We start from the raw sequence: 27,464 nt of genomic DNA on the forward strand, positions 1-27,464 counted from the left end.
TTATTTGGGAGGGAGGGGCTGTGTGTGTCCCTAGGGGCGTGCTTTCTACTGTGATTGGCTGTGGCTTGAGCTGTAAGGACACTGATCAACGGATCTACATAGTAGATCCATGTGATCAGTGTCTTTACAGCGAGGAGAATGACAGGCAGCTTGTTTACACAAGCTGCCTGACATTCTCCCTCTCCCCCGCCGATCGCCGAGTGGCCGGCGGACATCGGGTCCGCTGGTCACACGCGCGGGGGGGTCCGTGACCACGCGGGAGCGGGAGCGCGCCTCCGGGGGCGCGCGCTCGCTCCCTAGACCCTCACAAGCAAGCAACGTAGCCCTACGTTAGTTTGCCTGTGAGGGGCTGACCGCCGACGTAGATAGTCGTGCGGCGGTCGGCAAGTGGTTAAGTATTAACCAAGGGCAAAACTTTTTTTGGAAGTTTCGGATAGGCTGTGGAAGGATTAGAACCCTTATTAGCCTTTTATTGGTGTTGGTGTCCTTGATAAATACCTTTGCTTTGTCTGTTTACCATAGCGACCAATCTTACTGGGAGTAAAAATGAAGGGAAATGTACGAGTTTTGAATCTGACCAGAAAAGGAATAGCAGAGTAATCTTCCAATGGGGAAACTCATTTTTTTTTAGATTTGGTCTCAGTTCATACTGTGTCTACAGGACAGGAAGTGAAGAAATATCTTGAAAAATCTCTTTGTGGCAAAAAAGTACAAGGGTTTTAAAAGGGTTTAAAAAAGTAGAAGGGTTCTAAAATGGAAAAATGCTGGTTTTAGATTACCTTAAATACTTCAAAACTTCCCCAGATTACATTTATTGCTCACAGGCTGCTGTTCTCAGTGAAAAAACTCATCCTTTCTATGAATCCTTTCTAGCATTATCAGAGATATGGAAAGTAAAGGGAAATACAACATTATACAGTTGTCACCTGAACAGAAGGTGAGAAGAAATCTCCCAATGAGGGATTTCCTCCCACTTTGCAGATGATTTCCTCTCTGTATTCTACTGTTATGTTTCCAGGACAGTAAACTAAGTGAAATCACCCTAAGGGACATTTTACACTGCTGCACTGCGTTTTGGCTACAGCTGGGGTGTACTTGTGGTTTTCGTGCGGGTTGCCCATGGTTTCCTATGCACTAGTATCTTTTGCAAGTTTGGTGCATTTTCTGAAAGCATACCAAAAGTACTGCTTGCTGCATCTTTGGTAAATTTTCAGAAAATGAGCCAAAAACTGCTGGGCGTAATAGACAGTCTATGCGAAACTGCAGGTAACCCACACAAATATTGTGGGGAAACCAGAAATGTGGCCAAACCAAATGCCTGATTCACACTTGTGAGATTTCAGATGCAAATTGAGTATCACATGACAAAGGAAATCCCCTTGTTTTCAATGGTGCCCATTCACATCAATGCAACTCAGCACGGTGTGATTTTGGAAATGGGTCCTGTACTACTTGGTGCAATTCCAGTGCAAATTTGGCCATATAAACAAGCAAAAAATTGGGGGAGCAAACCATGAACATGTATATCTAAAGCCGGTGCAGCTATGGACCAAGCAACATGTATATTAAAAAAGAATAGCGCATATTTAATAGTCATTTCTTTTGCAAGGTTGCGCTATTCTTTTTTAATAAATTTGGCCATATAGACTTCAATGGAAATGCTTCTATACTTTTTTCTTTCTTTTTTCTTGTAGCAGCAAATATGTTTATTATTGGTCAAAACCAAAATTGCATCAAAGACACATCAAAATCATGTCAAAAATAGGTCAAATGCAAAAAAAAAAAAAAAATAGGTCAAATGCAACCAAGGCACACTACATAATCACACTGAAAATCAGGTCCAATCACAGTCGCAGAGGTGTGAACCTAGCCTAACAGGACAGCGATAAATAGCAATAAAGTCCTGACAGTGGTCTTAAAGTAGATATAAACCCTAAATGAATGACAATTAGTGTGCTAAAGCACAGTGTATCATGAACAATTCCATTTTTTTTTAAATAAAATACTTGTTTTCACCTTTTTTTTTTTTTTTATATATCATATTATATAAAATAATATATATATTTTTGTATATCAGCACTTATAATCTCCTGCAGCCTATTTGCAAGCACATTCTACATGCTTGCACTCCAGCAATGACTGCATATAATTTATTGGGGCAGGTTTTCTTATGGTGCCAACAGTGGACCATGCCTGCGCAATGTATGTAGAATCAGCCACTTGTAGTTGCCATCAGAATCCAGGGTGACAAAACAGTGAAAGTGAAAAAATGTCACCAGCACACCATGGATCTCCAAATAGGCTCAAAAACAATGTTTCCTTCATCAGGCATTGGACAAATTGAAATACATTGACCAAACTATTTAAAGAACCATCCACAAATTAGTAAATCAGATAAAAGCTAGGCCCCGCTCCCTGACATCATGGTGACATCATACTCCTGCCATGGACATACATACAATTAAAAAATGACATAACAGTTCAATACATTCACATTAGCAGCAAAAAATAGCAATCAAGTCAGCCCACAGTATAGCAGGGCATAAGCATAGATAGGGTGACAACACAAGAGTGCAATCAGGACACACCCTAAAACAGGAGGTGTTTGAACAAGAACCTTCATGGCAGGATTATCAGGCATTATTTTAATGAAAGCTGCAGATTCAAAAGTATTGAAAACAACTTTTGAAATGACTATAAAGTGTTAAAACAAATGTAGTGCTAACCCTGGTAATAGCTGGTTCCCCACAAGCACCAGTCCATGCACACTGGCTCCAATATCTCAGTCTAGGGGTTGTCCTCTTAAACTTTATTGCCTAAAGAATTTAAACAAGAGAGGGTTTAGGGCATGGGATACAAACATTTGCACCAGTGGTGGCCGCTCCATTAAAGGCGCAGGGGCGCTGCCCCCCCTAATCCATGTGCCCGACCCCTAATCTATATGTAGGGTGCTGGATGCATGGATTTCAAAGTTTTTATTTTTTGAAGCACATGATTAGAGCCTGAGGCTCTAATTGGCTTAAAGAAAAGGTGGACTCAGGGTGGGGGGGGGGGGCTTCAGTGCGAGTGATGGAGCCAGGTTTGTTTACCACCCCCCAAAAATTTGAGCACCAGCTGCCACTGATTTGCACAGTACCAGAAGGTCATGTTTCTCTAAGCTCCCATCAACTGACTCTGCTGAGGACACAAGGGAATGGCTACTACTCTGAGACCCTTTGAAAGCCATCTCAGTCCATAGCTATCTCTGGCATATACTTTCCAAAAGCACATGGTCACCCAGGACCACTGTATAAGGCCAGTACTCACAAGTCCCAGCCTAGCTGCACACCTTAGAGCTTCTACGGGTCACTTCTCAGTGCAGGAGACAGTGTTTCCCCAGACCAGATCTCATAGGGTGAGGTACCACATCCCTCTCCTCAATTAGATTGCTTCAGGCTCTCAACTCTGCCACAGCTGAGACCTAAAAAAAAGCTATTCAGTCCCTTGGCTGCATTAGAGGGACAGCAGCCTCAGAGAAGTTGGAGCCCTCCAGCACAAAGGAGATAACTGCTCCTGGTCTCCAAACTATTTGTCACCTTCCTCATTCACCTTCTGGGCAACCTCTTCCTGGGATTGGCTAGGGCATGATAAATATTCAGGTTGATCATCTGACAATTAGCCCTATGTTCTGGAAACTTCTTTCAGAAGCAAGGAGAAGCAGTCAAACTCCTAGCCTGTGAAACCCTGAACAGACCAGAACAAACAATCACTACTCCCTTGACTAAAAAAGGAGTCAAAAACAAAATTTACCTTGCAACCTACACTAGGAAGACGCTACGCTAATTTGAGATTTTAATGATTGGGTTTACATATACAGTACTTAACTCAGTTCCTACTCTATCTGAAAAAGATAGACTTACAAGGAACCCTGTACTGAGAGAAATATGCGGGCTGCCACTGCTCGCTACCTTGGTTGATGTCCCCAATGACGTAGTCGGATATGACGAAACGCGTCGGAGCATGACCATACGGCATCCTTAGTTACTGCCAAAGAGGTGGATGTACATCCGGAGGAACTTTTACTGCGGTGTGGAGCCTGGAATTAGCGTCCGAAGGGTGAAGGGTGACTGGCTTTATGTGCATGATGACCACTATTTACAAGTGAGTGCAATGTGATTAGCTATGTTTTAATAAAGAAAGTTTTTAACGCTATTGCACTAGTGGAGGCCTTTTTATTTCCACATGTACCGGAGTGATGCAGTCCTGTCTATGAAATTGAGGGGTGATGTTGGTGTGATCTCTGCAATTTATGCCCTCTGAGCTTAGCCATGAGAGTGGGTAAGCATCTCCTGTTGGTGAGTTTTCAATTCAGGCATTTCCATGGCATGGTGGTGGTGAAGAGTGGGGTGACCCCCCTAATATCACGTCCATCAAAATATTCTTTGTATCAAGTGCATTATACAGTATGTTTAAGCATATGAACTCTATATGGACTTTCCTTTGGATGATTCTTTGATTTTATAACTCTTAGTCATTTAATGGTCACATGTGGGTTCAAGTTCTCATATATGTTTATATACTCTTATGTGGTGGTGGGGTGTGTTCCACCATTCCTGCGCTACTGAAATTTGTTTGATGTTCAACATATGTAACTCTATACTCGAGAGGACTGTCAGAGACTGCAGACCTAATAGAAAAAATCATGGTCAGGGCCTGTGGACATGCTACATTTGTGACTGGAGACATGCTACAGAAGACAATACAAAGCTAGTAACATGTTACATGAGGCTTATATACATCATTACCCCTAATCAATTGTTCCACTGGAGACTGCTGAAATCCAAGGACTGCACATCCCAAACCAAGGGGCTGCATGCATTCCTCAGACCACAGGTTGGGCACTAGGGCTCTAGACATATACCTCTTGGTGAATGGCTCTTGGATGAAACTCTCATTGTAGTGATTTCCGGCCAATTACATCGACAGTGGCATGTGAATTATAAAAAAAATCTCTGACTATAAACTTAAAGCAAAGTTCCAGCCTCAAAAAAAGAAAAAAATTACTGTAGCTGCTGACTTTTAATATAAGGACCCTTACCTGTCCAGGGATCCCGCCTTGTTGGTCCCCAGAAGCCGATTTATTCATCGGCACGGGTGCAGGCGCCACCGTTGTAACTAAGAGAAAGCGGCAGTGAAGCCTCCAGACTCCTTCTGCACATGCACGAGTCGCTGCTCTTTCTGATTAACCCCGTCATCTTCTGGGACACACACAGGTCCCAGAAGGCAGCGGGGGGGGGGGGGGGCAATGCAGATGCAGGAAATTAAGTACCTCGCCGCGGCGGGGTTAGGACAGAAGTACAGCTATGTACACTAGAAAATAGAAGAAAAAAATATATATCCAAAAACGAGGGGGGAATGGGGTGGTCTTTTGTTTAAGACCTAGATGTATTTTTGGGTGGAATTCTGCTTTAAAGTTGGGCTCCAGGGAAAGCAAAAATGATTCCTTGCAGTGAAGCTGTGCCCGCACTGCAATAAATAATTGCAAGGTGTGGATGCCAGTCTGGAAGAGTGAGAGCTTCCAGGCAGAAAACATTTTCATGCAGACTTTCCTAGGTAATGCCAACATGTGATGCTAAACCTCCATGGTTGAAAGAATTCAATCAATGAAAGAGACCATTGCTTCCACAAAGATCAAGAGTCCTTCTCTACAGCCTGTTGACAGAGAACAGGCTTTTCTACTCAAGCTGTGACTGCCTTTTGAAGAAAGCAACTGTAAAGGCCCATAAACATGATAAGAAAATCGGAAGTAAAATTTAGTAGGACGAACGATCTGCCGATTTTCTGATTGTTAGTATAGTGCTTTGACAGCCGATTCTGACTTTTCAGACGACAAAAACGGAAGGTGCAGGCTATAAAATGTTTATCGTACGTGAACCTAATGTCCAATTTTCATTTAATTAGTACAGTTTTAGTCTGAAAAAAATCGAAAGAGCAAGACTACTCATGCTTGGAAATGAAAGAATACGTACAAAACCATTCAACACATGACATCACTTCTGAAGTTGTATTCTGTCATAAAAAAGTTTTCTTGTGTTGACTAATCTCTTCACTTTCGATATGAAACTAGCATGCAACAAAACAACTGAAGAATATTCGTCCGATAATCTGATTGTGTGTACGAGGTCTAATGGCCCGAATACACGATAAGAAAATCGTCCGATAATTTCCGTTCAGCGAGCGATCGGCCGATATTCTACTCGTTAATGCCCAGCCATCAATGAGCGATAACGATATTGTGAACAAAAAATACCGTTTGAAAAACCCGAAAAATTCTGTCGTCTCGTTTGCGAATGAACGATATTCTATACATTGGTGTTGAGGTCGTTCATTCGAAATCTGTATAACTTCATCACTCATGTCTGGAAATATTTTTCGATTCGACTGTTTCGATGGTCGGTGGGTAACGGTCGGCCGTGTATGTTGGCAACATTTTCGACCAACAAATACTTTTTCAAAAGTCGGTGGTCAAATGATCGGGCGATATTTTAATTGTGTATTCAGGCCATTAGACTTCACAGGCCCTTTGTTTTGATGCATATGGAATACATTTAGTGGATTTAAACTGAAAGTTCATTTGGGCTTTAAATGCATTGAGCCTCTAACTATATAACTTTTTTTTCCCTTGTTGTTTATAGATTTTCCAACATGATAATGATGTTACGAAGCAAATGCTATGGGCCTTTTTATAACCCACACATGGCCTGATAATTGAATAATCATTATAAGAGATGCTCTAATTAGGCTTTCTGCAGCAATAGGGTCTGCATTTTGCCACAGCTATAGCAAAGTAATACAGACTATTAGAATGCGCTTGTAAAAAAAAAGTATAATAAAACCTGCTAAATCCAAATTTTTTCTGACCACAAATAGAAGACATCTCTGGCTGCAAAAGTATAAAACAAAGAAAGAAAAAATGACAAGAAGGGTGAGTATTGGGTTGGACTGTTAAATGCATCAATTTTATTTACTGGTGTGCACTTGCAAAAGTTACAGCCATGTAAGGTAGCCGAATAGCCATTGCATTATATTGCTGACGGGATTTAGGTCTGCTTTATCACCCTCTCACACCCACAGGGATAGAAATGGCAAAGAATATTTTCATACTGATAATAATAAGGTCTCTTGGGAAACAGGTTTTCGTAGTATAAGAAAAGAGTTGGAACTCATTTGCTGTATTCATACTAAAAATTAAATAGTCTAGCAATGAAAGGAAATTAGTTACTCGATGAAAATAAAAATTATAATTTTATTTTTTTTTCTATCTCTTTTTTGTCTTGTGGGCAAAATGTTTTAACATTGGTATGTACTGCACATTATTTTCAGCTCTCCGTGGTCTCCCTCCTATTTATTGAATATATATGAGCTTATGAGATGGACAGGATTCCTTGCCCTGCAGCAGTGTGAGTCACTGTGAGAGTGTGTTCATGTTGTTGTAAATGAAACGCTTAAGGTCACAAAACTGAAGGCTAGTTTTAAATGCTGCTGACATCGGTCCGACAAAGAATTTCATCTTATCTATTAACATCTTTACTAGGACATCATAATACTGATGTCCCTAGCTAAAAGATCAAACGCAAAAAAAAAAGAAACATTAGGCTACATTCACATGGCTGTAGGACTGTAAAATTTTACTGATCATTAGGCAAGGAAAAAAAGTTTCTAGCGAAAATGATCAGTAAATAAATCTGTTTTTTAATGCGTAAAAAATGTCCTGTTCTTTTTCTCAATGGTATACGTGTATACGCATGTCTTCGGATGCAGTTTTTTGAATTTTGTGTTACAGATCTGTGAGCAGTGCATCAATGTCTCCATTGAAACAATGCAATTGTGTTCAGATCCATAAACAACAAAATGGTTGTAAATGCATTTTTTTTTCCAACTATGTTAATGAGGCCTAAGGCCCTGTTCACACCTGAACATTTTTCCGCTCTTAAAACGCTGAACTCTGAAGTCTCAAAACACTCAACAAGCAAGATCCCATTCATTTCAATAGCCCCTGTTCACATCTGAGCATTTTGTCGCCTGAAACAAAATGCCTGAAGCTCAAAAAAGTACATGAGCTTCTTTTTTGGCAGATTACAAGTGTTTTAGTTAGATGTTAATGCCTGCCTCCAAAAACGCCTGAAAAAACGCCTTAAAAATGCAAAAAAAATGCGTGAAAACCGCCCAAAAAAACGCCCCAAAACACGCCTGAAAACGATACGCCTAGGTGGGAATGGAGCCTAAAGGTATAAAGCTAACTTTAAGGCAAAAACAAAACAAAAACAAATATACTTAGTCCCCGTTCACATGCAGGCGACGCTACTTCCAGGGGCGACCTCCACCGCGACCTCGGAGCGGCCGCCACGGACTTCATAACATTGAAGTCTATGGCGGTCGCCTCCTGGTCGCCCCAAAGAAGCTCCGGACCCTTTTTCTAAGTCGGAGCGACTTGTGTCCGGGTACGCAGCTTCCCTATGGAAGGCGACCAGGTCGCCTCACAGGTCGCCTAAGTGTGAACGGGGGCTAAGTTGTCACTTGTTGAATGTTTTTGTACAGTTTTGTATATTTCCTTCCAATTAAAATTCTGTACACTAGTTTTGAAAAATGTCAGCAGCCCATAGAAAAAGTTAATTTGTAATCTTTCCTCGACAGATGCCAGTAACAATCACCTGGAAAAAAAGTACTAAAAACGTTCTTAATATACTATATACTACACTGCTCAAAAAAAGTAAAGGAAGACTTTAATCATAGTATAGCATCAAGTCAAGTAGACTCCTGGGATATTGATCTGGTCAGTTAAGTAGCAGAGGGAGTTTTTAATCAGTTTAAGCTGCTTTGGTGTTAATGAAATTAACATCAGCTGCACTAGATGGGCAATAATGAGACGACCGCCAAAACAGGAATGGTTTTACAGGTGGAGGCCATTGCCATTTTTTTCCCCATCATTTCCCTATAGTTTTTTACTAGTTTTGCATTTGGCTAGGGTCAGTGTCACTACTGGTAGCATGAGGCGATACCTGGACTCTATAGAGGTTGAACAGGCAGTCCAACTCCTCCAGGATGGCACATCAATACGTGCCATTCCCAGGAGGTTAGCTGTGTCTCTCAGCACAGTCTCAAGAGCCTGGAGGAGATTCTAGGAGACAGGCAATTACTCTAGGATAGCTGGACAGGATCATAGAAGGTCCTTAACCCATGAGCAGGACAGGTATCTGCTCCTTTGTGCAAGGAGGAACAGGATGAGCACTGCCAGAGCCCTACAAATTTACCTACAGCAGGCCACTGATGTGAATGTGTCTGAGCAAACAATCAGAAACAGACTTCATGAGGATGGTTTGAGGGCCTGACTTCCTCCAGTGGGCCCTGTGCTCACTACCCGGCACCATGGAGCTTGATTGGCATTTGTCACTGAACACCAGAATTGCCAGATCCGCCACTGGCGCCCTGTGTAATAGTATTAGACAAAAGCTGAGTGTCCGTTAACTTGTACTTGCAAAGGGTAGGTGCTTTGATTACTTTTCTTATTAGTGTTTCTGGTTTGTGACCTAGTTTGATAGCGTATTTTTTGATTCTTGGTTGATCTCTCAGCTGGGACACCTTTTCTTTTTTTGATTGTCTAGGCTATATTATTACATCAAGTGGCAAAGCTAGACATTCTTTCACCCAGGGCCCCTCCTAATCCACTGTGGAGGTGAGGCTTGAAATCACTACATTTTTCAGTCATGGCTGGCTTAAAAAATGCGTGCCCTGCTGGGTTTTTTTTTGTTGCGGTGGCGCCCCCTTCTAATCTGCTGCAGAGGTGACTAGGGAGATGGTGATGTGTGCTGCAAAAAGTGGGTGTGGCTAAATTATGCTACATATTAGGCATTAGGCACTCACTTGCTGTCCCCTGTAAGTCAGTGTCCACTCAGTTTCCCCTGACTGAATGTGAGAGGGATGTGTAAAAGAGAGGGGGTGAGAGAGAGAAGGGGCGTGAGAACGAGAGGGGGGTGTGAGAGAGAGAATGGGCATGTGAGAGAAAGAGAGGGGGTGTGAGAGGGAGAGAGAGAGAAAGGGGTGAGAAAGAGAAAGAGGGTGTGAGAGAGACTGAGAGGGGGGGTGAGAGAGAGACGTGGAATGGAAGAGAGAGAGAGAGAGTGGGTGTGAGAGAAAGAGGGGATGAGAGAGAGAGGGAATAGAAAGAGAAGGGGAGGTGAGAGGGAGAGGTAGAGAGAGTGGGGTGAGAGAGAGTGGGGGTGAGAGGGGGCGTGAGAGAGAGAGGAGTGAGAGAAAGAGAGGGTGAGAGAGAGAGGGGAGAGAAAGGGAGGGTAAGAGGGAGAGAATTGGGGTGAGAGAGAGGGGGGAGAGAGAGAGAGAAAGAGAAAGAGGGGTGACAGAGAGAGAGAAAAGGGGGGTGAGAGAGAGAGAGAGAGAGGGGGGGCACATGTCACTGACTGAGAGGGACGTGAAAAACTTAAAAACCCATGACATGAACTCTTCCCCTATCCCCCTTTATTTTACCCCTTAATCCTCCAAAAACCTCCCCTCCTCCCCCTTCCCATACAAGCTCAACTGGTTTGGCAATGCTAACATGTATTTGATGCTGATTGATATTTCCTTATTAAACATTTTCATCCTCAGCTTTGGAATGTTAAATAATGCTTGTGAAAACAGGGGAAATAGTTTGAGATATCTAAACGGGTCACGGTCACGGTCACATGTCTGCTGGCAAGCATGTCTGATAGAACAAAGTCCTTGGTTTACACCTAAAACTGTCTCTGATCTAATATAGAAAAAATATGTAATTGCAATATGGTGAAAACTTTGGATGGATATGGGGTGTTTTAGGGCAATATCTATACACATCCTAAAATCAATGCTTTGTCATCATTATTGATAGTTATTCTATAACGGGTAAGAGGCTACTCCAAGGTGATCATTTTTGCTATTTTGGCCATTTAGATCTATTTTTTTACTTTTTTTTCCTGGGTGACCCCATGTGCATTTGGGTCTCTTAAATTATTATTATTATTATCATTATCATTATTATTATTGTTATTATTAATATTATTATGCATCATTTTTTGGAGAGCTAAGATCGTTCCAAAAATATATTTTTTCTAGCATAATAAAGGTTTTTTTGATAAAATTTATATTATTTTTGTGGATTGTGGTTTTTAACCTACTGTGTGTCAATAAGCCTATTTTCTCAAGTTCCCATGTTCATTTAAATATTTTTGAAATTTCCACTGGTTTGGGTAGAAAATGTATACATCCCAAAATATTGATACAGAAAGTTTTCTGTGCACTAGCAGATGTCAGTGATTGGTAAACCTTGTAGCTGGCTAACGTTTGAGAATTTTTTGGTATTTGTAATTTTTTTTCTCCTGAGCAATCTGCTACCCACAGTTTCCAGTGGTTCCCAGTTTTAAGCAACCAAAAGATGCAATTGAAATCAATTTTACTGCATTCTCAGAAGAAATGCATGGTCCCTTGATTTTCTTGTCATTTGTGCTCCTGAAAATGGAAAACCAATAAAATCAAAGGCTGCAGGTTGCTGTGGTTAAAACTTAAGTAAGAATTACCCAAACAAAATTCCTAATGTATGGCCAGCATAAGTGTCCTGTAATCTGTACTATAGAAAAACATACTAGATTAAAAAAAGTGTAAAACTTGGCACTCATTACAAACGATAAATGTCATGACTGTCAGGTACTCAGCAATGCTTTCAGCAAGGCTAACCATTGCTAACAGCTCCAGCTTGAAGGGACTGTGGTTTGCAGAGTTCCTTTCAGTAGCATTTAGGTTTTGACTGGCATAGGGGATGACCCTTTCCTGGCCACCATGTATCTGTGAGAGCATGGTCCTTAGATCCCAACAAAGGCCAACGTGGGAGCTGACATTAGTAGCTGCTTTAGGAAATCCAATGACTGAAACAAAAAGCAAGGGGCAGGGAAAACTGCCTGGCAGCGCATAACCCCGAAGGGATAGTTGTAAAGCCCACTGCAAAGCACGTATTTTATAAAATGTGAAAATGTTAAAACAGGCTACACCACATCTCCTCAATTCCTGTCAACTGCCCTCTGAAGAGCCATCTACTGCAGAGTGCTACTCAGAGGTGAAAATCTGTATAAATGTGCCAAGTATGGTGGCGATAACCCTATTGGTTGGATTGAAAGGGTCTCAAAGAAATGTATGTGTGGTTATGTAACAAACAAAAAAGCGTGATTGTAAAATGTGCAAAAGTTAAAGTGGATGTAAACCTTCACATATAGCCAGTGAAATCTCCCTACATAAGTTTTACTTTTATATGTGCTGTCTTCAGCTTTCAATACTGTTTAGAAAGTGTACGTCCTGTTAGAATTTTGTGAGACAGCTGATTGGAGGAAAGGCACATACCCCCTCTCTACATAGGCAGAAACATGAAGAGCTGTGCTGTGAATAGACCAGCTCTCTGCTAATCTATCTCTATGCATCCACCCCGACACAAAATTTAGCCTGGTTTTATCTCAGTTGACAGGGAACTTGTCAGAAGTTATCATGCTGATAACAGAAGAGTGGGGCAGGAGAAAACCACGGGACTTAGGGCTTTGAAGAGAGATGAGTGAACACTACAGATAGATGTGCCCAGATTCAATTTCATGAATGGGGTTTTCCATCCACTTTAAAACCGAGTGAGACAAATTATAAACTTCCAGAGCATGCTGAAACTGAAGGATTTTCTTGTGCAGCATCTTTTTTCAGTTTCGGATTACATTCATGCCCAGTATCACTTGTAGTAGTTGTATAAAGAATAGATGTGCTAGACCTGGGATGAAAAAAAAAAAGCAGCACCTGAAATTCCCTGAACCTTGGGAAATTGAAAAAATATAAAATGTGAAAAGTGCGCTAGAACCTACTCCTGTCAAAATGTTACGAACATTGACATATGTAAGTGAATGTAAACATATAAATATGACTGTCCAAAAACCTTAATCAGGTAAGTGGCAAAAACATAATAATTCAATATATATGTGCAACTTTAAAAGTAAAAAAACAGTGCACAAAAACAAATAGTGGTGAATAGGCAACCAATAATAGTACTAAGAGCTAAAAACAGAGTGCGCAAAGTCCAAGATGAAATGACTTAATAGGTAAATTCTATGAAAAGTATGTTCATATGGATTCTGGCTGCGGTGAGATGGTGAGAGTGATTCCACACAACTGACACCCTCTATTGTAGCATGCAACTCCTCGGTGTTCACACAAATGGATGGCTGCTTGCCAGATTCCATATTTATCAGTGCAGGTATGAAATCAGCTGAGCCGCGATGAAAACACCGGGTGATGACAACAGCTGCTGACTCAGGACCTCCCGCGGGTGAAATCAAGCCTGACTTTAATATGGATGGATGTCTCCAAACTGGAAAGGCTAAACCTCGGTAAATGCCTCGGATGCTAACATCACCCACGGACACTGAATCTCTCACTGATGAGACGGGATATTCCACGTTTGGCACAGTACGACATGAGGAATGAAAAATGGCCAATAGTGCATTATCTCTAAAACTTTTATTAAAATATAAAAATATTGCACTAACATGTAGATGGAATGTTCACAGCTTAGAAGAACAGGTAGGCAACAGGAGAGCTTGGCCGCCTGCAGCACGGACCGAGCAGCATTACGATACAGCTCCGCCCCCGATGCTTTTCCCCTAAAACAGGCGTCCACTCCAGATACCTATACGTGCCTGTTACTTTCTGTCACGGCTGTCTAGCTTCTAATGGCCTCTACTTAATCATTAGTACAACTGTGGCGGCCTTTACTTGCCTATGTGAGCATTTGCTTTAAACCCGGTATTGTTATTATGATACTATCTCCATGCCAATGTCATTCCTGTATTTTGTGGTATTTCCGGTGTTGTTTGCGGTTTTTTTATACTGTTTGTTGTTTGTATTGTTCTTCTCCCTGTAATTTCTTGCATAACTTAAATAAAATATTTGCAAAAAAACAGGCGTCCGCTGGGATTGGATCCCCGATCCCAGTGGACGCCTGTTTTAGGGGGCGTAGGGCGGAGGAGCAGTATCATCACGCTGCTCGGTCCGTGCTGCAGGCGGCCAAGCTCTCCTGTTACCTACATGTTCTTCGAAGCTGTGAACATTCCATCCACATGTAAGTGCAATATTTTTACATTTTAATAAATGTTTTAGAGATAATGCACCATTTTTCATTCCTCATGTCGTACTGTGCCAAACGTGGAATGTCCTGTCTCATCAGTGAGAGATTCAGTGTCCGTGGGTGATGTTAGCATCCGAGGCATATATCAAGGTTCAGCCTTTCCAGTTTGGAGACATCCATCTATATTAAAGTCAGGCTTGATGGCTTGATTTCACCCGGGGGAGGTCCTGAGTCAGCAGCTGTTGTCATCACCCGGTGTTTTCACCGTGGCTCAGCTAATTTCATACCTGCACTGATACATCTGGAATCTGGTAGGAAGCCATCCATTTGTGTGAGCACCGAGGAGTTGCATACTACAATAGAGGGTGTCAGTTGTGTAGAATCCCCCTCACCATCTAAACACAGCCAGAATCCATATTAACTTTCTTTTCATAGAATTTACCAATTAAGTCATTTCATCTTGGACTTTGAGCACTCTGTTTTTAGCTCTTAGTGTTATTATTGATCGTCTATTCACCACTATTTGTTTTTGTGTACTGTATTTTGACTTTTAAAGTGTCACATATACATTGAATTATTATGTTTTTGCCACTTACCTGATTAAGGTTTTTGAACAGTCATTTTCATATGTTCACCTTCACTTACATATGTCAATGTTCGTTACATTTTGACAGGAGTAAATTCTAGCAAACTTTTCACATTTTATATATCACCTGCAGTATCCCTATCCTAAAGACATGTGGGATCACTACTCCATTCTGGTCAAGGTCCTACTCTCACAGCTCTCGTTTCTTCCAGATTATCCCAACTACAACAATTTTAAAGCTAAGACAATACTCTTGTCTACATTTACAATAATAAAATATGTAACTAAATCTTTATTTGGGGAATACAGGAATGTATTAAACAGCAGTTTCCATTTGTTTACAAAATTAGCAAGGCTGTAATATTTAACTTTAAAATAAATTTGCAGGCAGAGCAGCTGTGAGCTGCTGGGAGCCTGAGCCAGCTGCTCCTGCCCCCTCCACAGCCCAGTGCTCCAGTGAGCGCACTCATTTAGCACTGAGAACTGAGCAATCAGTGGTCAGCGTTGTTTGACAGCTCAGTTCTTAGTCTTAGAGTCAGTGGGGGGACAGATGCAGCATCAGACTGGTGCTGCATCCACCTAGGTAAGTATGATTTAATAAAAAAAGGAAAGACCAATACTTCTCTTTTAAATACTTACATATCCCCCATCCCCCCAATTCCAGTAAACTTCACTGATCAGCCCTGCTCAGAGTTGCACAGTTTTTTCCAGAAAATATCCCGAACCTGTCCCACCTTTTAGTGTGAAAACTTGCTGTGGCCATTCATTACGATGTAAAGCGAAATTTGCAGAATGGCTAGAAAACAGCTCACCCAGAGGAATTGGTATTGTGAGTGTGTGCAATTTTTAAGAGAAAGGATTTATGGCATTGTGTAGGGCCATATAGTGAAAATCTCCTGAACAAGAAGGCAGGTAGGAGTTTAACAGGCACTCTGCACTTGAGAGGCAGGGATATAATTAAAGGGTAAGTTTACTAAAAGCTAAATTGAGTAACCAAAATGAACCAACCAAAATCTTAACTGCTAGTTATATTGCAAGCACTTTTAAATGTCTGCAAGTCGGTATTGCTGTGCAGAGAGCACTTAAAATGGATGTATACCTGATTCATGAAATTTGACCTGAGCACCTACATCTGTAGTGTTTACTTATCTCTCTCCAAGCCCTAAATCCCGTGATTTTCTGCTGCTCCAGTCTGCTGTTATCAGCATGATAACTTCTGACACGTTCTCCGAGACTGGAGATAAAAGCAGCTGGAAATTTGTGCCAGATGGGTGCTATAAATAGGTTAGCAGAGAGCTGGTCTATTCACAGGACAGCTCTGCAAGTATCTTCGTTCTTCTGCCTATGTGGAGAAAGGGATGGGGGGTTGCCTTCCCTTTAATCAGCTTTTACCAGTGTATGCCAGGACTACACTCCCAGAGCTGAAACAGGAAGAACAAATTGTAACACAACGTTCACTTTCTAAAGAATATAGCAAGCTGAAGACAGCAGATATACATGTAAAACTTATGTAGAGAGATTTTTTTCATCCCTGTGTATCATCTGAGGCTGTTCACTTCACTGAGTATATGTGAGGGTTTACATCCACTTTAAGTTTATAAACAAATTATTTCCTTCCTGTGAGAGACGGGTAGCATTCTATCAACCCCCAGGTGATCTGATAAAAAGGTCTGTTAAATCCCTTAAATTTTCATTATAGAGCAGAAATTAAACACACAGGGGTTAAAAAATGTCCAGATGCAAACAAAGCCAACTGCCTTAATTAAATTAGTTAAAGGTTAAGTAATTCTAAGGGTTTGCCATCTTTCTCTAGGTCTAGGTCATCCTTTTGTTTTTAACCCATCACTGGTTTCTTTTCTTTACTGCAGAGCCTTCAGATTAACATGGAAAAAGCATGAACTAATCATCCTTTGAGATCCTCACAACATAGTTCCTATATTGTCATAAATCTACTGGTTCATACATGTGACAGGAACTATTGTGCCTGCAACTGACATTTAGAAATAAATAGATCCCGCCTTATAATCCACAATAAACCAGAAACTTTCAAACCAATCATGTAGTAACCATACTGCTCTTTACATTTTTTCTACATTTTACATTAAGAAGTGTGAAAAGTATTGCTGTGTAATGTTGAGTAACACGTTTGGTTCTCAATGCATTTTTTACAGTTTAATCAAACATTTTCACATAATATATAACTATTGGAGTGCCTAAACCTGTAAAGAAGTTTGTATGTGTTATTTATTGCTTACATGTAGTAAATACTCCAGCGAAGACCCAACACTGTCCATATCTAACTGGTAATTTAGAACTGAAGAATTCTAGCAGGATGTCTACACTTCCAGTCCAAGCAGATGGAGCAACACCATAGGTATAATCATTATTCCAGTTTCCTGCAACTACACCGTTATCATCTCTGGCATTTATCTGAAAAAAAAAAAAAAAAATTCCATAAAAAACAAGCAGACATAAATACCATTCTCTAATAATTAAATTAGGTAATGCTACTTACCATATTTTCCGGCGTATAAGACGACTGGGCATATAAGACGACCCCCCCTAATTTTCAAGTTAAAACATAGGTTTTTTGGCTATACTCGCTATATAAGACTTCCCCCCTTCCGAAGCAAGGCAACACCATTGAAAAACATCAGATTTCTCAGATCTCTCATGTATCTCCAAGGTACTGTAAGAAAGTATTAGATGTAATCTCTCAAAGCGCTGTCTGTCTGTGTCCTATTAATCTCCAAGGTACCATAAGTACTGTAAATGTAATCTCTCATATATCTCCAAGGTACCCTAAGTATAAGTATTACCAGTAGATGTAATCTCAAGGCCCTGGCTGTGCGGGAATCCTGTACCGGTATACCGTATGTACCATAGCTTCGGCTACATACAGTATACCGCACTGAGCCAATCACGGTGAGCGATGTATTCTATTATTGAATGCAAAGCCTGCTCGGATTGGTTTGATGTTACTCCGCCAATCCAAGCAGGCTTTGCATTCAATAATAGAATATATCGCTCACCGTGATGGGCTCAGTGCAGTATACTGTATGTAGCCGAAGCTACGGTACATACGGTATACCGGTACAGGATTCCCACACAGCCAATGCCTTGAGATTACATCTACCGGTAATATTTACACTTAGGGTACCTTGGAGATTTTATACTCGGCGTATACGATGACCCCCCCCATTTTTGGGGGATTTTTTGAGGCTCAAAAGTCATCTTATATGCCAGAAAATACGGTATGTAAATGTAATAGTTAAACTTCTGTTCATTTATCATAAAACACCTTTATAGCCATAATGATTTGATATGATAGTGTATTTTTGTTTACTACTATTTATAGTTTGTATATTCCAGTTTACCACACAAAGTTTGTTATCTTCTTAAGCCTAAGAAATAATAGTGTAGGTTCTGGCCTGTGTCAAAATTGACAAATGATAGCATTGGTTATGTTAAATATGGGCAAACAGGGCCAAACAAATCCAAGTTTTCTAGATCTGTTTTTGCTGACAAAACTAGGCTCCTAGATATATTCTTGAGATCACTTATTTACTATGTACTGATAGATTTTTGCAAAATTGCAAAAGAATTGTTTATATCCTGTGACATTCTTAAATCAGAACTAATGTAAATAAAATGAACAGCAAAGCAAAATTAAAAATACAGCTTAGTCTGCAATACTTACCTTCAATCCGGATCTGTCCCTGGCAGTCATTTTTTTCTGGATAGCGTAAAATGGTGTAAAGAGTAACGGCGCCTTCCTTTAGAAGATAGCACTTGTATATTGTAGAGCTGCCTTTAATTTAAGTACAATAAACTTAAATGTGAAATAGTAGGTATAGTGAGGCGCTACTACTATAACATGAGCATAAATGAATACCAAAAAAATACAATAAAAAAAAAACAACAAGTCCAGCACTAATCGCAATTTCAACTGCAAAATTCCCCCCACTGTGAAGTGAGACAATATATGAATCAAAGTGAAATATATAGAAACTGGAAATAAATATATAATAACCAGTGATGATGACAAAACGTGCTGAAATATCAATAAGTGCTGCTAAAAATAGTGCAATATAAAAAATCGCAAAGTGTACAATGGTGTCAAGCGTGCATAAATCAGCCGATGACAAATGAATAGTAATAGTGCTATAGGTGAAGTATGTGCACTAGGTAAGAAAAAATGGAACTGTGACATAAAGTGCTCATTGAAACATCAAGAAAAATATATTCTTATGCAAAACAACCAAAAAATTGTTGTTAAACAAATAAATATTTTGTTGATTATGACCAATCATTAAATAAATAAATGAATAAATAGTGTCCATAAACTATCCATGGGGTGATATCTTGTGCTGTCGTTCTACCCTTAGTGAGTTTCAGTGATCACTAAGTTTTTAAGCTGACCCTAATCTCTTGATTAGTGCTTTTGAACTATGGTGTTGGAGATGACTCCTGAAAGTCCCTTGGACGGTAAAAAGATTAAACCAGTCAATCCTAAAGGGAATAAACCCTGAATATTGACAGGAAGGACAGAACCTGAAGCTGAAACTCAAATACTTTGGCCAACTAATGCTAAGAGAGAACTCATTGGAAAGGACCCTGATGCTGGGAAACATGGAAGGAAAAAGGAGAAGAGGACAACATAAAACAAGATGGATAGATAGCATCATTGAAACAATGAACATGAAGTTAAGCAAGCTCCGGGAGGCAGTGGAGGACAGAAAAGCCTTGCGAGCTATGGTTCATGAGGTCACGAAGAGTCGAACACGACTAAACAACTGAATAACAACAATCTCTTCCTGTGCAGTTTTTAAGTTTTCTCTATGCTTTTTATACAACGTTCAATTCACTGACACTGGGGCTGCTCTGTGCATTTCTGTCCATTTTTAGTGAGGGGTTGGCTTAAACCAAAGTTTCCTTTTTGGCAGATCAAATCCTGCTGGCAATAGATTAAAGGTCATAAAGAGTAATATGTTTTTAAAAGGAATTCTCTAGGGTGAATCTGCACAAAAGATTGTCTCCATCTTTTTATTAAAACAAAGCAACATAACCTTAACAAACTTTTGCTGCAGAGAGGTTCTGCAGCTACAACACTAACAAGTCATATTGAATTCTGTAAAGTAAAGATAAGCACTGTAAAGCAGAGTAGGGATGGGCTCTGTGTTCGAGTCGAACGTAAGTTGAACACACGAACAAATGGGGCGCTCATCGGCTGGCGAAATTCCCGCTGAGCGCCCCATTTTGTTCATAATGCATTGATTGCGCTTTTGCAGTGCATTGATTGCTAATAAATGGCAAAAGCATGCACCTGACCTGTATGATTTGGCCAATCACAGCATAATGTCCTGTCAGTTTAATGGGTAGGGGTATACCCAATCACATGGGGGGCCAGGATCTGGAGGCCACCTTGCTAAAGGGGGCTTCCAGATTCTGATAAGCTCCCCACCCGCAGTCCCCGACAACCACAGCCCGGGGTTGCCGGGAACAGGCCCTTGTCCCCATCAACATGGGGACAAGGTGCTTTGGGGTGGGGGGCACTCACTCCCCATGTTCAGGGCCTGTGGCCTGGTTTGATTCAGGGGGGGTGCTCACTCACACCCCCCTTTTCCTGACCTGCCAGGCTGCATGCTCAGATAAGGTTTTGGTATGGATTTTGGGGTGGGTTTAATTGTATATGGGGTTCTTCTTAAAATCTATACCGTACCCCAAATGAGACTAATTCATTTTATTACGGTTTCAATGTTGTGGCTCATTGCCTCAAATTGGAAGTCACCATCGGTCCCTACTACTCACTGGAAATCTAGATTAAATAACATTATGATAGTAGAAAAGATTTTTCATACCCTTTATAATTCTATGACATTCTTTGACAATAAATGGAATCCTTGGTTTACCCACTCAGATATTCACATATATTAATGCCTATTCTATTTTTTTGTACTGCCTTTTTACACACCCTGAATAAAAGTTTTTAAACAAAATAAAATCTATAACAGACCCGAAGGGCCTGGTATGGACTGGGCAACCCCCCCCCCCCCCAATCAGAATACACTGATCAGCGCTGCAAGCAATGATGATGAAATGCTGATGTTGCAGCACGAGTGTTTGACAGATAGCAGTACACACATACAAAAATTCAGCTGGTTCTTACTACCCAGGCTTAAGAATCAGCAGCACATACAAAGATCTGGATGAGAAACGAATGCAAATTTACAGGATCTCCATTACAGATGGGCAGATGATTTCCCCAAACTTGATTTTGTTTAAAAAATAGAATTAGCCTCTAATTTCATAATGCAGCACTGCTAATCAAAATTAACTTAAAAAGCTATGAGACGTTGCGGCTGTGTGATGTAGCTTTGTTTATTAACAAAGCCATGATAGACCCTGTCACTGTGTGATATGACTTTGTTGATCTGATGTTGACATGGCAATCTCATGACTTTAATATTAGAGAATTAGAGTTGTTTCTGGGGGGTGGAGGGGGGGGTTTACCATTAGTGTTATTAGCAATAATGTTAGCACTAGGAATAAAGTGACACGAAAGCTTTGGATTTTTTGATTTAAAAATAACTAACATGTTATATTTACCTGCTCTGTGCAATGGTTTTTCACAGAGCAGCCTCGGTGCTCCTGGCTCCTCCCTACTGCTGAGTGCCCCAGAGCAAGCTGCTTGCTCTGGGGACACTTGTTCATGCTCACTCCCAAGCCAGCTCTGTTTGTCTACAAGACACACAAAGCATGGCTCGGCCCTGCCCCCCACTCCCTCTTCACTGGCTGAGTCTGTCTCAGCCCATAAGAAGAGGGGCACTCGGGAGAGCCAAGGCTCCTGTGCACAGCACTGGATCAGGATCAGGCTTGGTTAAGTATTTTGAGGCTGGGGGGGGAAATAGCACACTGAAGGTTTTTATCTTCATGCATAAAATATATGAAGGTAAAAAACCTTTAGCCTTGGGTTAGAAATATCATTAAGTTTAGAGTTTTTTCTGGCACAATCACAGGTCTAGGATAGCTGAAAGGTGCTCCACTAACCATCAAGGTCTACTTAAAGATCATTTCATAAGTAAAAACCACAAAAAAAACTCTTTAAAGCTATTGTCAGGATTATTGGGAAAATTAAATAAAAGAAAAATGGAAATATGTCATATTTTGTCCTATATAGAAATATTAAGCAGTGACATCCATTTTTGTTAAGGTTACTGAAAGGTTAAATCTCCTTTAACAAAAAGTGTCTATTCAGGAGATCTTTAAAAGGTTTACCCAAACAGGCTGTGTTGACTTAAGGTAATAAATAAATAGATAGCCTGTTGACTTTCTTTAGGGCCCTTTCACACGGGCGCTCCGTATGTCTGCAAATCATCCTATTTTTTTGCGGATGATTTACGGATATAATGTAAGTCAATGGCATTGCGGATGTCAGCGGAATACATCCGCTGACATCCGATTTTCTTCCTTTCAGTTCTGTTCCGTTTTTTGGAACGGAACAGAACCCTATTTTTCCTCCGTTTAAAAAATGGAAAGGAAGCAAAATCGGATGTCAGCGGTGTCATCCGCTGACATCCGCAATGCCCATAGACTTACATTATGTCAAACGGATGGGATGATAACGCAAACGGATGCGATGATATGCGGACATACGGAGCGGATGACACAAGTGATACTAAGTGAAGTCTTTGGGTTTAGACAGTCATTTCCAATATAGATAAATATATATATATTAATAATAGATTCCTTTTAAATGGTGTTACCAGATTCAATCCTTACTTAGATACATGATGGATATATTAGATGGACATGTATATTAGATGAGAGTATGGATAAGATTCTTATGTTGTTTTTATGATATTCTTAAATAGAGAAATCATCATTTAATTTTAATATCCAAAATAATGGAGGTGTTGACCAATGACATCACCAGTTAATGAATAAGATGTCCCAACCAATGGGGATAAAGTTCATCCTTCTGGGTTTGACTTATGGTAATTTTACCGCCCTTTTGTTCAATACAATATAAAAAGGGAAACCCAGATGTGAGAGACACATTACACTACTGACAACATACATTACACCTACAACACACATGCTACTACAGCCATGCATATACTCATCTATACATACTCCATTTTGCTCCATCATGTATCTGAAACTTTGAAGGATGCCAAACGAAACTCCTCCCTAACTGGCCACCATTTTGGGAAGGCAGCCATCTTTAGGACTCTGGTAACGACCATTTTAAGCTAGCAGCCATCTTAAGTGTGGTAAATATACCTTGCTGTTTATTTGATTATAATTGATTATTGTTTATTTTCTTCCTTAAATGTTTTACATTTCATATTTAAGGGTAATGAGATTACAATCCCAGCCGTATTAACCATATGGCGATTTTTCTCTAAGAGCTGATTTTTGTTTTTATACATTTTTATTAATATCAGATTTAGCGCATATTGGCGTATTAGTCTCACGTTTTGCATGGCCTATTCTCGCTCCATCTGCAGTGGAGTGACTGTCGGCTAAGTAATTCGCAGACAATTGTGGTCTGATTATATAGAACATTTAAATATGGTTTCTACTGTACCTGGGAAGAAGGTAATCTTGCTTTATTTTTACTTTCATTATTGAGCTACACATCACATTGCATTTATTGTTTGGAGTTTGTATTTTATGTAAAGTTATCTTTTTGGTGTCATCACAAGTCTAATCATTTATTGTGAATACATGTCTTGTGAATAAATATTCTTATATATTCCCTGCTGTAGACTGTTTTCACTAAGATTGGTATATGCTTTTAAAAAGAAATTAATCGATTAAAAAGAACTTGTTACATATTGATTTGTGGAAATAAGTTGAGATTCTCCTACCTTACAGATCTTTGCTTATTTACATAAATGGAGACACTGTTATATTCAGAGCAGTATAAATATTCTGACACTATCTTCCCTATTGAATCTAATGGCAATGTTCAAATTTTCTGCAAATTAAACAAACACTTTTGCTCATTTCTTGTAACAAGGACCTATCCTTATGCTGTGCTATGCTCTTCATGGACACAAAAGTCCTTCCTTGGCAGGTACACACAAGTGTGTGTCTATCCTTTAGCAAACTACATTGCTTCAAAACCATCTACCAGTCTACCTATCTATTCCACATAACAGACATTCAGGGAAGGACAAAGAAGGCAAGGAAGGAAAGTTGTGCCAAGGGTAGGGTAGCGAAATGATGTCTGAGATCTGAGCTGCAGCCTGGCTGAAGTAAAAATGAATAGCAAAAAATAAACACAATTAGGATAGGAATAGGGAAAGAGCAACAAGAAATCAATTAAATATCAGGATTATCTCCTCTGGATTTGATCAGTAGAGGTATGAATTTCAGAAATAAAATGGCAAACAAATTACTGCACTTCCTTCTGAATCTGGAACCCACTTAGTTGCATTGTTTGACCCCTTGAACTTATATAGGATGGCGTATACTGCTTTTATAATATTTAAAGAAATTCCAAGATAATATATTTGACAGATATTTCTCAGTGAGATTCGTTATTCCCACCAGTTATTCTAAAATTTTTACACTATCTGCCTCCATTACTATCTACCTTGTTACATGCTTTTGAAACAATGTTAAAATGTTACCCTCAATTAAGTCTTAAGTCAACTTCTTTGACTTCCCTAGAGCTTCTCTGCGTCTTTGATGTCACAAACCATTATACTTTGTTATTGTTCAGTCAATTACTGTAAATGACTTATTGCTGAACATTAGATATTGGCCTGCCACTTTCTATCATGCAGGACTAAAAGCATAATAACATGCTTCTTCTTATAAGTAGGAAGCCTTTCATGACTTCCTATATCCTATGCAGCTTCATCATTTACAGTTCAAAAGGGAAACTAAGAGACAATTCTCAGTCATTATGCTATATAGGATATTGCAGTAAAGTAGGATATCATCGCATGCCATAATGGACAATGACTTGAGCAGGCACAGTGAAATGTCTTAAAAACACAAATGGTGGGACTGCATGTGTAATTAGGGTTGAGCGAACCCGGACTGTATTGTTCGTGTTCGTACCGGACTTTTGGGTATTCGGTACCCGGACCCGAGCCCGGACATTTCACTGTATGTTCGGGTACTGTCCGTTGTTCAGTAACATTATTTGATGTTTTGGCGCGGTTTTAATGGCGCGCTTTCAACAGGTGCAAGGCAGCCAATCAGCAAGCGTTTAACTAGTGTGCCCTAGAAGCCATCACAGCCATGTCTACTAATGGCATGGCTGTGATAGGCCAGTGTAGCATGTGACCCAGACTCTATATAAGCTGGAGTCACACAGCGCCGCGTGTCACTCTGCTATAACTACTGTAGGGAGAGGTTCCTGACTGCTGCTGAGGGAGAGATAGGAGTTTACTATAGGGCAAGGCTGGAGAGATTGCTTGTAGGGAAAGCATAGGAGGAACAATCTGCTTTATCATACAGCGATCTACATTGATTTGATTGTGTGGGGTGCAGTGCATGATGTTTTTGCCCGGAGGGAGAGATAGGAGTTTACTGTAGGGCCAGGCTGGAGAGATTGCTTGTAGGGAAAGCATAGGATAGGAACAATCTGCTTATTTAGACAGCGATCTACATTGAATGTATTGTGTGGGGGTGCAGTGAACGATCTTTATGCCCTGACCTGAGCCAAGTGAGGAGAAGAAAGGAGAAACCCAAAAATGTTATTAGTCTGTTAGGCGTGCGGTGCTGCACATTTCATACAACCCCAGTGCATATGTGTGTGCTTAATCTGCATTTAAAAAAGAAAAAACATTTTTTCCTTCATGTTTAACTTTAAAGACTGTATGTCAGACAGACATTACTTTTATAACCTGTTCTTCAAAAAGCACCAATGTGAGGGGAAAATAACTCTTTTACAGTATTTAGGGTAAAAAATGTATTTTTCAGTTTTTCATTCAAATGTTTTTTTTTTGTTTTTTTTTTTTATACAATAGCGGAATAGAACAACAGTATCCAACCTATTAGGCGTGCGGTGCTGCACATTTCATGCAACCTCAGTGCATATGTGTGCGCTTAATCTGCAGTTAAAAAAGAAAAAAAAAATGTTCCTTCATATTTAACTTTAAAGACTGTATGTCAGACAGACATTGCTTTTCTAACCTGCTCTTCAAAAAACACCGAAGTGAGGGGAAAATAATTATTTTACAGTATTTAGGGTAAAAAAATAATTTTTCAGTTTTTCATTCAAATGGGGTTTTTTTTTTTATTCAATAACGGAATAGAACAACAACAGTTAGGCGTGCGGAGTGTAGCGGGCATTTCCTGCAACCTCAGTGCATATGTGTCTGCTTAATCTGCATTTTAAAAAGAAAAAAACGTTTTTTCTTCTTATTTTACTGTGACTTACAGCATTTAGACAGACACTGCATTTCAAATCTGCTATTCAACAAGCACCAATTAAGGGGACAATTATTTCTCAGTTTTTCATTCATACATTACAGTGCGATACACCCATTGCATACTGTTGTATTATGCATTGCAATAAAAAAAAACATTTAGGGGCAAAAAAAGTTGATTGCAGTCCTGTCGGTCCGCATATGTTACAGTGAGATACACCCATTGCATACTGTTGTATTGCGCCTTGCAATAAAAAAAACTATTTAGGGGACAAAAGAGTTTATTGCGGCCCTGTCCGCATATGTTACAGTGACATACACCCATTGCATACTGTTGTATTGTGCCTTGCAATAAAAAAACAATTTAGGGGACAAAAAAAGTTCATTGCGGCCCTGTCCGCATATGTTACAGTGAGATACACCCATTGCATACTGTTGTATTGCGCCTTGCAATAAAAAAAACTATTTAGGGGACAAAAGAGTTGATTGCGGCCCTGTCCGCATATGTTACAGTGAGATGCACCCATTGCATACTGTTGTATTGCGCCTTGCAATAAAAACCCATTTTGGGAAAGATGCAAAATTCAATAAATATGAGGAGAAGGTCTAATAAGGGACGTGGCCTGGGTCGTGGTGTTGCTGGTGGAGCTCCTGTTGCAAGGAGAGGATGTGGTCTATCTGTGCCAGCTACACGCACAGGTGAAACACCTTCCTCAGCTGCGAGTAGGCAACAGAACCTGCAGCAGTATTTGGCAGGGCCTAATGTGCCTCTACAAATGTTGAGGCCAGAAGAAGTACAGGCGATAGTAGATTGGGTTGCTGACGGTGCCTCCAGTTCCTTCACATTGTCTCCTACCCAGTCTTCTACTGAAAGGTCAAAGTTGGCACCTGCAGCCGATGTCCATCAATCTGTCACCGCACCCCCTTGCAAATCAGCCAAGCAGTCCGAGCCCCAATTCATGCAGCAATCTCTTCTTCTTTTTGATGACTCTGTTAGCATGGTTTCCCAGGGCCATCCACCTAGCCCTGCCCCAGAAGTGGAAGATATTGAGTGCACCGATGCCCAACCACTTATGTTTCCAGATGAGTACATGGGAGGACCATTGCAGCACGTCTCGGATGATGATGAAACACAGGTGCCAACTGCTGCAGAATTCCAAATTGTGGAGACCGACAAGGGTTGCAGGGATGAAGACTGGGTGGAAGACGATGTGGAGGATGATGAGGTCCTCGACCCCACTTGGAATGAACGTCATGCAGGTGACCTGAGTGGTTTGGAGGAAGAGACGGTGGTCGCACAGAGCTTTCCGCTTTCTATCTCCCA

The 27,464-nt window shown here is 40.4% G+C and overlaps 1 protein-coding gene across 1 annotated transcript in view; it reads right to left on the reverse strand.

The window, feature by feature from the left end:
- Positions 1–27,464, reverse strand: part of F13A1 (coagulation factor XIII A chain) — a 202,710-nt gene that overhangs the window by 84,630 nt on the left and 90,616 nt on the right. Inside the window, exon 7 of the mRNA XM_082259899.1 lies at positions 17,000–17,174. Within this exon, the coding sequence (XP_082116025.1) occupies positions 17,000–17,174 (175 nt within the window). The remainder of the gene's footprint in view (positions 1–16,999; positions 17,175–27,464) is intronic.

Source organism: Pelophylax lessonae (assembly GCF_965119305.1).
Source record: "Pelophylax lessonae genome assembly, chromosome: 5".
In the NCBI taxonomy this organism is placed as follows: Eukaryota; Metazoa; Chordata; class Amphibia; order Anura; family Ranidae; genus Pelophylax; species Pelophylax lessonae.